This window comes from Dasypus novemcinctus, chromosome 23 (genome assembly GCF_030445035.2).
Source record: "Dasypus novemcinctus isolate mDasNov1 chromosome 23, mDasNov1.1.hap2, whole genome shotgun sequence".
NCBI classification, from domain to species: domain Eukaryota; kingdom Metazoa; phylum Chordata; class Mammalia; order Cingulata; family Dasypodidae; genus Dasypus; species Dasypus novemcinctus.
The window spans coordinates 16043542-16055562 of record NC_080695.1 but is presented as its reverse complement, the minus strand read 5'-3'; the positions used below and the strand labels follow the sequence as shown (position 1 = coordinate 16055562).

Sequence of the window (12021 nt, the reverse complement as noted above, 5' to 3'; positions counted from 1 at the left end):
AATGAAATCTAATGTAAACTATGGATTATAGTTAACAGTATAATTATAATTATATTCTTTCATCAATTGTAACAAAAGTAGCACACTAATTCAGAGTGTTAAGAATAGGGAAAACTGCATGTGTGTGTAGGGGGAGTATATAGGAACTCTGTTCTTTTTTGCATGGCTTCTCAGTAAACCTCTAACTTCTCTAATATAAAAAATCATAAAAATTACTTTTGAATATATGAACCGAAAGTAATGGAGGGAAGTATGTCCTCTGGCAAGGGCCTTCAAGATACTGGAGGAAGAGAATAAAAGACCTTTAAGGAAGCCCTTTTAAGGAAGATATCAAATATATATATACTGAAAGATCCTTGTTTTCAAGGCACCGGATATTTAGATGAGGGGGGTGGGGAAGGTAAGATACACACAAAGGAAAGGACAAACGTGAATACAAGCACTGTTACAAACCAGGAAAAGGAAAAAGCACTGTCAGGTGGAGAGGGAAGATGTCGACAGTGCCATGGAAACTCTAGGTGGAGGAAAGAGGCTTGACCTGGGTTTTGAGAGGTGGGGCAGTGGGTGGAGGGCTGGTCGGAGGTGGGGGACACCGAGGGTGGAAGCAAATGGCACCACAGAGATGGGAACTCACAGGGAGAGCGACATGGACAGGCCTGGCAAGCTGGGAGGAAGGGGTCTGGGGGACTCTTGCCTTTCTGAGGGAGAATCAAGCCCTACTTCAATGTGTCTCTGGGGCTTTGTTGCAGAGACCTGAGGCCAGTCCCGGGGACTTGCCCTTTGGGTGTCAGGGTGCCTGGGCTTGTGGGCGCATGTTTCATAAAGATCCCTTTTGCCAGAAAGGTCTAGGAACCCACAGGATTTTGAGATCTTGTTTTGCGACATTGAAAGAAAAGGTGGGGACTGTTTTTAAATACTCCATATTTATTTCTTAGTATTTTTTACATTTTTCCTTGTTTATATATCAAAAGTGAAAAACCATATAAACAAACAAAAGAACATTTGACCCCACATTTCGGTACACTAATGGGTCCTGCAGGTGGCTGTCACTGTCCAGTGCATAATGAAAAAAACAAAAACCAAAAACCCCAAAGGAGGATTTTTCACCAACTAGCAACAGTGGGACGATGAGGGTTTCCGTCAGTCACATTCATTTCACATCTACGTGCAATTCTTCGATGAACTGATCTTCTTGACATGCCCCCTAGCTAAAAGGTTTTCAAAAAGATGCTCTAAAGAGGATAGCTGGGCCTGAGCTCGCTGACACTCTCTCTCTCTTTCTCACACGTGTCTACTGCTCACTCACAGCAGCCGGAAATGACACATTGGCGTGAGTCACCCATGCGGCTGTGAGTCACCCTTAATTGGGGAAACTTCTTTCTTTCCTGGTAGGTCTTAAAGCACCTTCCACTTCTGCTCCTACGTGCATTGGAAAAATTTGAAAGCACTCTGTCCTCGCTCTAGTCCATTTCCCTCACCCTATTTTTTTGGTCCCTGAAGTGACAGGCTGGATCATCTTGTCAGGGGCCGGAAGCTCGAGGCAGAAAGGAGAGGCGCCCACGGGCTTCGGGCGGCCACAAGGTGGCAGTGTGGGCCCCGTCTCGCGAGGCCCCGAAGGGGCTCCGGTCAGAGGGCCAGAGCCTCCCGGGGTTCAAACACCACCTGCGCCGCTCACAGACCACCAAGGAGCACACTAAGCTAGTTTAAATAATCATGTCTTTTTCTCGCTACTTCTAACAGGCACACGAGGGAGGAATGGGATAAATACTCAAGCACACCCCTGGCGTCCGCCCAAGAGCCAGGCACACATCTGACCTTTCTTCTCTAGTCCTACAGAGGAAAGTTTGTGGGAAGCAAAAACCTGCTTCTATGAGTAAACAAGTCTCCTACACTCCAAAATAATAGTTGCACACTGGGGTCAGGCCGGGTTTCGGCCCCGGGCGGGCAGCGGCTCTGCCAGTCCCAGCACCTCTGATGCTCGGGGAGGGTTGCCAGGGCCGGAGCGGACCTTGGCACGAAAGGGTGTTTCTTCTGCCGGCCTTTGGCCCGACGCCAGGCGCCCCAGCAGCGGCAGACAGTGCGAGAGTGACAGCGACGTGACTGGAACACAAATCGGCGCTGCCGAGCGCACAGAAGCTGCGGGGTCTTAGTGGCAACCAGGTCTGAAGGGGGGGAAAGGGCAGAAGCAGCTGTGCAAATGTCCTGTGAGGTTTTCTGTTGGTCCGGGAGCCCTTCCGGACGTCCGAGTGTCCTTCCAGGGTCCCCCCCCCCCCCCAGGGAGCTTCGTCCTGTGTTCCTCTTTCCTGTCTTTTGGGAAGGAGCCTCTGCCGGGAGAGGCTGAGGCCTGAGGCAGATTTGAAAGATTTACCGAAAGAAAAAAATAAAGGGTCAAAGTCTTTCTGCAGGAAAAAAGTGCCTAAGATGAAAATGCTTTTTTCCCCTCAGTTTCTTCTTTGCAGAGACGTATCCAGTTGTGCCCCTGAGGAGGGCTTCTCCTCCCCGCGCTCAGGGCTCCATCACCTGACCCACGAAGAGGACCGTTCCTGAGGGAGGAAACCAACGGGGGCGTTAGGGGAGCGAAGAGGCCGGGCAGCTCCCCTCCGGCAGTGGCCGTGGCCGAACCGAGATCCCGAGACGAGAAGCGAGTGGTCCAGAGTCCAAGCCGCTTCGCGAAGCTAGAAGTGGACTCCTGGCACAGTGCTCTGTCCATGCCAGAGCGCCACCCTCCTCCAAGCAGGGAAAGCAGGACAGATTGGATAACCCAGGGGAATTATGGACTCCCTGATGCGAGTCCTCTCGGGGTGCCAAGGGGTGTCCCCATCAGGCTGGGTCGGTGCCCAGCCTGGGAGGAAGGACGGGAGCACCGGGGGGGGCGGTTCCAGGCTCACCTGTGGGGTTGTGCCGCACCGCAAACAGGAAGGGTCTGTCCATAATGACCTCCTGGGGGGCCATTCGGGCGGAGACGATGATGGCTGGAAGAGAAGAGACAAGGCTGCAGAGCCGAGGCGCGCCAGCACGGCCGCCCCTGGCCGGTCACAGGTGAGGCAGGTGGCTTGGTGTAGGGAGGGCCTCTGGAACCCGGCTTCATCCTGGGCAGAGGTGGATCAGCTCTTCAATGCCGAACACCTACGTGGCCGAGCCCGCTCTGGGCTCGGGGCTAAATCGAGCTCCTTAGGCTCACTGCCCCCCGTGGGAACAAAGAGGACCTGCCGTGGGAGGCCTTTTCACACTGAGGGCATCTCAGAAGCCAGGGGGTGAGGGAACAGGGTCCCAGGGGGAGGGGGCCCATTTTCTGGGCCAAGAAACGCAAGTGGGGACAGTGTGGCTGCAGGCCTTTGTTCCTCCCGCAGAGGAAGAGCTCCTCGGTGGCGCAGCCAGCCGACGCCCGGGCCACACGCCCCCTCGCCCTGGGTTGGGGACCAGGTATCCTGGAGGACGAGCCAGGCTCCCGGCAGCACCCCCTGCTGGAGGCCTCGGCCCTGAAACTCGGTGCCCGGGGCCCGGGGGTGGGGCGGGTCAAGGGTCTCAGGTGAGCCCGACTCACCTGTGGAGGAGGAAGCCACCGTGCCGCTCTCGTTCACCTCGATCTTCACTTTCTGCAGCGCCTGTGACACGTAGAGAGACTCTTGATCTGAAACAGAGTGGGGTACGAGGGCAGATCAGCCGCCGTTCTCAGGAAGAAGCACCCTTTGTCCTCGTGGGGGCCCCACAGTCCCCCGGAAGTGAACGGAATGCCTCTTACTCGAAAGACCGGTGAAGTCCGCCCGGCCCGGCCTGAACATGTCGGTCATTCCCAGGTTCTCCAGGGGCCTCCTGAGGTCAACTTCACTCTCCAGGGAGAACCTGCAGGGCAGGAGGGCACCAGTCAAGCCAGGGCCCCGTCCTGCCGTGGCACCCAGCCCTCCAGGCTGGGGGGGGGGTCCCCGGTCCCCTCCAGGTATCCCCCCCAAGTGGGCGGCCATGATGGACATTCACGTGAGAATAGACGAGGGGGCCTGTTTTTTGAAATCTGTTTGCCATGTCTCTCTCTCGTCACTGGTGGTTTCTAAAATTAATGAACATTCTTCTGTACTCAGACCTATGATGACTAATTGCTTTCTTCAAATAAGGCAGTAGTTTCAGCATAATTTTATTCAGCCTGGCTGGGATGGGGTGGGGGTGGGGGTGGGGACAAGGGCAAATCCTCCTGCAAGGATATCTGAGCAAAATCCCGGTCTGTAAATGGAATTTCTGAGAGCCAGCCTGAAGAGGACTCAAGCAGAGAGGCTTCGGGGCTTCTCTGCTTCCCACCAGGGGGTGACTAATTACCATGATTTTTCTAAGAGAGAGAGAAAGAAAAACCTCACCAACTAAATTCTCTTTCTCCAAGCCTGGCATTATAGGCTCCAAGAAATTGGGGAGAACAGTGGCAAGAGGTTTCCCTGCAATTCTGGAGTTGCCCAGCCCCACCCTTCTCCACCCCTTGGTCTCTGCAGAGGAATTTTAAAAATCAACCCCGAGGCAGCTAAGAAGCTGTCATTCGGGCTGCTTCCCCGCACCCCCCGAAGAGGTGCTTCCTTCTGTTTCCACTGAGGACTGGGAGGTGGGAGGGACGGGCGTTGGGGAAAGGGTCGAGCCCGAGCCCGAGGTAGCCCTTGGCCCCCAGCATTTCTCTGGCTCTTCCTTTCCTGGAGATTCTGGGGGTGGGCAATGTGGGGGTGTGGTCTAGAAAAGCTCGCCCCTGCCCTGCAGCAGAAACAGGGGGAGTGGCCCAGGGAGAGGCGTCCTGATCACACCCAGGCCAGACTGTTTCCCATCAGCCTCCCACACATGTTCCTGCCCTGGCCATGGCAAGCAACTGAGAATGGGAAGCTCAGTACTGGGGCGGTGCTTTTGGGAGGGGGGGGCGAGAGCTTACTTGGGCAGAATCAGGAGCCGCGGCAACCTGGTCATATTTCCTTCCCACTGGCTGATGAGCTGGGCATCCAGAACGTTGGAGAGGGCAGAGAGAGGCAGGTCTTTTTCAAATGGAACAGCAATGAACATGCTGAGAGTTTCTCCATGGTAGGGCAACTCCACGATCTCATAGTAGTGGCCGTCGGGGGTGGAAAACTCCGCTGGGAAGACACGAAGACAGCACGTTGACCAACGGCCATGGCTCCGGTGGAGTCCAGCCTTGCACTGGGGTTCAACTAGCGCCCCTTTCGAGGCACCCCAATTCAGCACTTTTATTTCCATTTCCCTTCTTTTCTGCGGATTCCCAGCATCTTCTGGTTTCTCTATATCTTTCTGGTTTTCTTTACTTCCATGTCCCCCTCCCAGACACCCAGGCACTAATTCATTCCAGTCCTTAATCCCTTAACTTCAGGGTCCCCCAGCAAGATTTGTTGGTCCCAGGTCATCACAGCAGAAGCACGTCAAGATGGGAGAGAGGGGTCAAGTGTAAGCCCGTGGGAATTTCTGGATTTCATCTTGCATGAGATCAAGCTGCTGTCTTCTGCTCCGTTTATCCCAGGAGCTCCCACTTGGGGACTCTCTGTCAAAGCTGGGGTGTACCCTAGGGTTTGTCCTCCCTTAGAGAGCAATGTTTCGGCTATCCCTCAAGCACCCAGGGATGAGGTGCAGCAGTCGTGGGGCTTGGGGAAGGGGGCCTGGCACTTACTGTATCTGAACTTGTTGGTCTGGGCCATCATGGGCACAGAGACGGTGCTGCCGTCGGACTTGTAGAAGAGGCGGTGGTGGGTGTTGGAGGTGGGGAAGGGCATCTTCCACTGGCCGTTGAAGTACAGAGCGTTCACCAGCACCAGGCGCGTGAGCTGGTCCAATGTCCCTTCGCCAAGTAAGTCACTGATCATGCCTAGGGGAAAGGCAGGTGTGCTTATTTCTCTTCAGCCGTCAGTTCTCCAGGGGATGGATGTTGAAGACATCCGGGCGGAGGGGCCAACTGGGCTTTAAAGGAATCCGTCCAGCCGCCTTCGACTGCTTCCATCTTCCTAAGAGTCCCCAAGGGTCTGGGACCTCAGGCCTGGGATCCTGCCCCAAATCAGACTCTGAAACTTAAATCTTTCCTGCCTTGGTCCCTTGCCTCGCCCCCTAGCTGCAGCCTCGAAGACTGTTCTCCCTGCCCTGGCCACTGGTGCTCTCAGTCAATCCCACACTTTTCAGGGGTGCCTCCGGGGTTGGTCGGTCAGTTGACCTAATTAGAAAAATGCCAGCTTTTCTGCTTTGGCCCTGACAGTCTTTGCCCTCTGCCCAGAGAGAAGCCCACACTGAAAGGGAGAATCCAGGCTCCGGGGTTGGTCTCCAAGTGCCCTTCGTCTGCAAGCCCTGGGGACAGGGGTCCTTTCCCTGCCCGCTCACCTTTGGTGTTCGTCTTCACCCAGTCGTTGATGATGAACCTCGCTCTCTCCACCTCGGAGAAGTCCACCTGCTTGACCGTGCTCTGGAACAGGCTGAAGAAGTGGGGCATGAAGCCCGGGACCAGCTCCAGATCCCGCTGGACGAAGATGGCGTCCGCGGTGCTGACCACATCCTTGTTGCGCGGCGCCATGAGCATCGCGTGCAGCTGGCGGAGGGCGGGGGCGACGCCCTTCTCTGTGCCAAGGAAAGGTCACGTTAGGCCCCCAACTTCCCCCACGAGAAGCCCCAACCCTGCCCTGATGGGTGGCTCTCCTGCTCCCCAAAGGGCGTCTGGAGGGAGAGCCCATTCAAATCTCCTCTCTTTTCTGCAGCCCCCTCTTTCGCTCAAAAGTCTGAGGTTCGAACCCTTCCTTTGGGTTAGAATATTTTTCTCTGCTCTTTATTTATGAACCCTAAATGTTTTCTTATAATTACAGCCCCATGCTAAGCATTTTCATGCATAATTCTATCTGATCATCAGAACAGCCCTTTGTGATACTTTCATTAACCCTGTTTTGTAGATGAGGAAACTGAGGTTCAGAGAGGTCCAGTAACTTGTCCAAGGTCACATGGCTCCTAAGTGGGGAGACCAGGCTGCTTTACACTACTGAGGGCCAAGTGTCTCAGGGGTAGCTGGAGGAAGATGGGCGGTCTCCAGATCATTGCGTGCGTTGGCTTGGCTCAGCTGGAGCCAGCCTGTCCTAAGCTTGGGTGAGGACCTTTGCTTCCGGTTGGTCAGGCCTGTGCCCGGTGACGATGGTGTGATTCCCGGCTCGGCCCCGTCTCTCACCTTGGATCTGGAATCGCATCGCTGCTTGGATCTGCTGCCGGGTGTCCCCTCCAGCGGCCAGCTGCAGCATGGCCATCACGGAGGCCACCCCGTAGGGCGAGAAAACCACGTTGCGGTCCTTGGAGGCCTGCACCACCTGCTGGAACACCTTCACGCCGAAGTCGGCGCTCAGCTGGGAGGTCTGTGGGTGGCGCGGGCGCGAGGTGGACCCCTCCCCGAGGACGACGGCCAGGCCCAAGGCCAGGCAGGCAAAGGCTGGAGACATCTGCATCCTAGAGCCGGGCGGAAAGGGCCTGGTGAGGGAGGGTGTTGGAAGATGGGCCGGGGGGAGGGGAGCTGGCTCCCCAGCCAAGGGCCAGGGCTCCCCTGGCCTCTGCCCTCTGCTGATATTGACCTTGAGGGACGAGGTCCATTCAGAAAGCATGGAGAAAGGGGGAGAGAGAGACAGAGAGAGAGAGGGAGGGAGAGAAGGGTAGAGGGGGAGGGGGGAAGAGGAGGAGAAAGAAAAAGAAAGAAGAAAGAAAGAAAGAAAAAAGAAAGGGAGACAGAAAGAAGGAAAGGAAAGAAAGAAGGAAAGAAAGAAAAGAAAAAAAGAAAAGAAAGAGAAAGGAAGAAAGGAAGAAAGGAAGAAAGAAAGAAAAAAGTGGTCAGCCCTGCCTACCATCTCAAGGCCCCAGGGTGTCTTAAACCCACTTTCACCAGTGAGGATCTTAGCACTCGCTGCTGCCACCCTCCTCTCCCCCCCACCCCCCCGCAAGGGGCTGAAAGATAAATCCTAAGAACATCTTGGATTTGCTTTATGCTTTTTCATTCTCTCCTAATGCGTTCACAACTTTCGTTTCATCCAGGTAAGCAGGTAAGACAAACCCGGTTCCTGAAAGGAGGCATGTGTGTGATTGACAGGGACGAGGGTCCAGGTTAGTGCTTCTGGGGAGAAGGTGGTCGGCGGGCCCAGCGGCCTTCCCACTCCCCTACGATGGGTGCCGCTGGGGTGCACTCGAGGCAGTGGCTCTTCAGGAAAGCAGAGGAAAAGTGGGGCTCCCGGGCCACGGAGGAGACTGTGGGGAGGGGGCCTCCTCCCCGAGTCTGAGCTGGGAGTTGGAGGGCGTTTGCTTTCCTCTTACCTGAGGTTCTCCCAAGCGCCTGGAGGTTGGTGGTGTGTCCGGCGGTGGCTCCTGCCTTGTGGCGCTTCTACTCTGGATTTGCCGGCTGCTGGAGGAGGGGACCAGACTCTCCGACAGCCGCTCTTGAGCCTGCAGCCAGATGCAGCTGTGCTCTTGGGCTGCTGTCTCCTTTATACCAGATGTGAACAGGAAGAGATGAAGTCATGTTCCAGCCCCACCCACTTTCTGGCTGGAGAACCGTCTGCACAGCTGGTCGGCCCCCGGCAGAGATTGCTGACCAGTGTGCGTGCGTGTGTGTGTGTGTGTGTGTGCAAGAGGGCTCCGGGGGGAAATGGAGCAACCCCGATTGTCACTGGCCCAGGGCCTCCCCTGGCCTCGCTGCCTTCGCCTTTGTCCCTCTCTCTTGATGTGTCCACGTGGGCCCTGCACCCTCAGTGTTGGGAGCCACCTTCCCCAGTGCTTGGATTGGGGAGACACGGTGCCATTTCCTCCCTTTTCCTTATCAATAAGTTAATAATCCTGTGCACTTTTTCCTCCCCTGCTCTCCACCCCAGCCAGCCTCCAGGAAAGAGCAGCCCTCCCTTCTCTTGGCCCTCTCCCAGAGGCCAGAGGGCACGTCAACATGCGTGGCGCTGATTGTCTGGATTTGCCTGCCTGGAGCCCGCCAGGACGCCCTGCCGTGCCCCCTGCGTGGGCCATGTGCCTGCCTGCCCCCTGGCCTCCGGTGATGCAGGGCTGACTCCCTCCACGTGTCCAGACTTTCTCGGTGTCAACAACCCTGTCTGGCTGGGGTTTGAGGTGTGCTGGGTGGGGTGGTGGAAGCCAGGTTATCGTGGCAAAGCCTCGGCAGGGGCTTCGGAGCCAAGCGTGAAGGGTCTTGCTTCTCTGAGCGGCCCGCCGTGTGGCCAGGAGCTGAGCCCCGTCCTTCCCCAGGAACAGACCCTCGGCGGGCTGCAGGCGGCAGGGACAGACTTGAAAGAGGCATTTCACGGCAGGTTTGCCGGCTTGGGTTTCGGAAAGGGACCCGTGAATTCCGAAGAACAGGCTAGAGGCGTGGGTGTAGCATTGGGCTAGAGTGTTTGGGGTTTGGCTCTTGGCCTGGGTGTCATGGAGGTAGGGTGGCTCGAGGGGTGCCAGAAGGGTCCGGCGGGGGAGATGGTACACTTGACCCTGGGGGCCACACGCTGTCTTGCTGTGTGCCGGTCGAGAGACTCGGCTGGGAGCACACGGAGGGACAGCTGACAGCAGAGTCACAGGAAGTGTGCGTGGGCGGAGGCGTCGGGATATTTGTTTTGGATATTTTCGGTAAACAGACACCAAGGGCAACCGCGGCTGAGCGGCGTTCCCATTTTCACCCCACCTCAGCTTTTGTTTTCCCGGTGGCTCCCGGGAGGGGTGGGGGTGCAGGGTGGCAGGGAGAGAAGGGGAAATCTTGGCTGGAAAGTTAGGCTTGCAGACGCGTAGCAGGGCCCTTCCTGTGCAACTGCTGCTTGTTTGTGCCTTTTTCCTTCTCTCCATTGTGGTTTGGACTCCCTGAGAAGGTGGTTAGTGGCGAGCAGGCGGTCGCTGCCTCGACTTCCAGCCTGGGGCAGACGGAAGGCCAGCCCCAGCCCCGTCTCCCATCCCCTGAAACGCCCCCAGTCCCTCGCCCTCTGTCCCCAGCGGCCAGAGGGGGTGGGGCTCTGGGGCTCCAGGGGTCTGGGTTGGGGGGTACCGACTCCAGAGGAGGTGGGAGCGCGTCCCCGAGGTGCCCTGAGCTCTCTGGCCGCCTTCGCCAAGCCACCAGCCCATCCTCGGCCCGTCGTTCCGGGAGCCTTGCCAGCCCTCAGCCCGAGGAGGCCGCTGCCTTCTGTGGGTGGCCTGGGCCAGGCCAGTGACTAAGGCTGTCCTGCTCACGGCACGGTGGACAGTCCTGCCGCTGCTCTCGAAACGACACTCGGTTCCCAGTCCTGGAGTGAGTGGGCCGGGGTGGGGGCACTCTCGAGTCTGGAAACTCGAAGGGGCCTTTTTGCAGATGGAGGGGACGTGAGGGCACATGGCGGGCATGCGTGAGGCGCCGAGGCGAAGCCCGGGCGAGCCTCCGGGCCAGGCGGCCGCCCGCGCCCCTCGAATCTCGACTGTGGTCTGTGCCGCCCTCGGATGGACCTGCGGCGGCCTCCACTGCCCCACCGGAGGCCGGGCCTTTCACGTCAGGGCGCTGCGGGCGGCGCCGAGGGGGGGGCCGTGCAGGCCGCTCGCCCACTCCCCGCAGACCTCACCCCGACACCCTTCTCAGAATCCGGCCTGACTCAAGGGGCTGTCACCCTGCTCTCGCCGAGCCCCAAACCCCTTGACCCAATCATCTCTTTCAAGCCCCGGCTCTTTGGTCAGGGGTCAGAGAAGAAAAAGGAAAAGTCCCTGCTGTCGAAATACTTTAGACCTCTGATCGCTGAAGTGTCAGAGATAAGCGGGTGAGTTACAGGGCTGTGGATTTCTGGGGAAACTTCCAGTTCCACACAGCTGGGGATGGAGTTTCCATCTGCCCCTCTGCAGGTGGCTTGCAGCTGCGGCTGCCTCACGCGTTCCGAGACAGCCCCCCACCCTGGCGCTGCCGCCCCCGGCGGGCCCTGGTTCCGTTCCGGCTCTCAGCACCCCGGGTTCCCCTCCACCTCTTCCCCGCCAGCCCTCGAGTTGCCCTTTGCCTGGCCCCTGCGCTTCCTCTTTCCTTTGCCTCTTCTTTGCCACCCCCCCAATCTGTTTCTTTTTCCCTTTCCCTTTCTGAGACAACTTTGGCTGGGGCTCCCCCAGCACCCTGATTCCGGCTTTCTCTCCCCTCCTTCTCTCCTGCTCCTCTCCTGCAAGCTCATCCTTCTTTCTCCCACTGTCCCCTTTCTTCTCTCCTGCTCCTCTCAGGGAGCTCGTCCCCCTTTTTTCCACTCTCCCTTTCCGCTCTCTCTGACTCAGTCCCTCTTTCCTTCTCTCTCTTCTGGAATCCCTTTTACAGTCAAATGTTCTGCTCCGGGGCCCTTCCTGTGAGCACTTACACAGGCTCCCTGGAATGTTGGAAAAGGCCTCGGAGTTTTGGTGATTTCACTGGGAGAGCTGGGGGTGGGTGAGGAGGGGATTCTCTTGCTAACTCATAGCACTATTTCTGGCCTGCTCTCCAAACAGCACCGCTCCAAAAATAGCCTGTGTTTGGGTTCGGCTCTTTCTCCTGTTACAGAGCTGCGGAGGGCTCTGTACCCCAGCCTCTGCTCATTCACAACCGCGGCTCCGGCCCAGCCCGGCCCAGCAGGCCCCGGCCTGGGCAGGGTCCCCTGCTCCGATCGGCCTCGTCTCTGCTAGCCCCTCCCCTTGCTGCGTGTGCAGTGCCCAGCCGGCCACGTCTCCTTCAACTCCCATGTCCCTAAACCTGCACCCCACTCCCCCCGCGGCCGAGCCCTTGCTTGTAGGGAGTTGCTTTTCCTCTAATCATATCCTGGGGTCTCAGAACTGGGAGGAGCTCTGACAGTCGTTTAATACAATCCTTTTCCTCTCCAGGTGAGAGCACCAGGTCTGGAGAGGTCCAGGGACACGGTCACGGCCACCCAGTGACAGGGCCACAGTCGGAAAAACTGTGGTCGTTGGCTCAGAGAGACGTGGCTTCAAGGACCTGGCACTTGCTGAATATGTGTCTTTGGGCAGAACTTAGCCTTTTGAGCCTCTTTTCTTCTTCTTCTTTTTTTTTTTTTTTGAGGTACCAGCACTGGG

The 12021-nt window shown here is 57.4% G+C and overlaps 1 protein-coding gene across 1 annotated transcript; it reads right to left on the bottom strand.

Moving 5' to 3' along the window:
• Nucleotides 1-904: 904 nt before the first annotated feature.
• SERPINE1 (serpin family E member 1) lies at nt 905-8452 on the bottom strand. Its single transcript, XM_004482116.5, has 9 exons — nt 8293-8452; nt 7169-7440; nt 6340-6573; nt 5642-5836; nt 4898-5096; nt 3743-3843; nt 3545-3631; nt 2889-2972; nt 905-2543 (listed from the first exon to the last, which is right to left on the bottom strand). The coding sequence occupies exons 2-9, from the start codon at nt 7437-7439 to the stop codon at nt 2506-2508; spliced, it is 1209 nt and encodes a 402-aa protein (XP_004482173.2). The 5' UTR covers nt 7440; nt 8293-8452; the 3' UTR covers nt 905-2505.
• Between the last annotated feature and the right edge of the window lie 3569 nt (nt 8453-12021).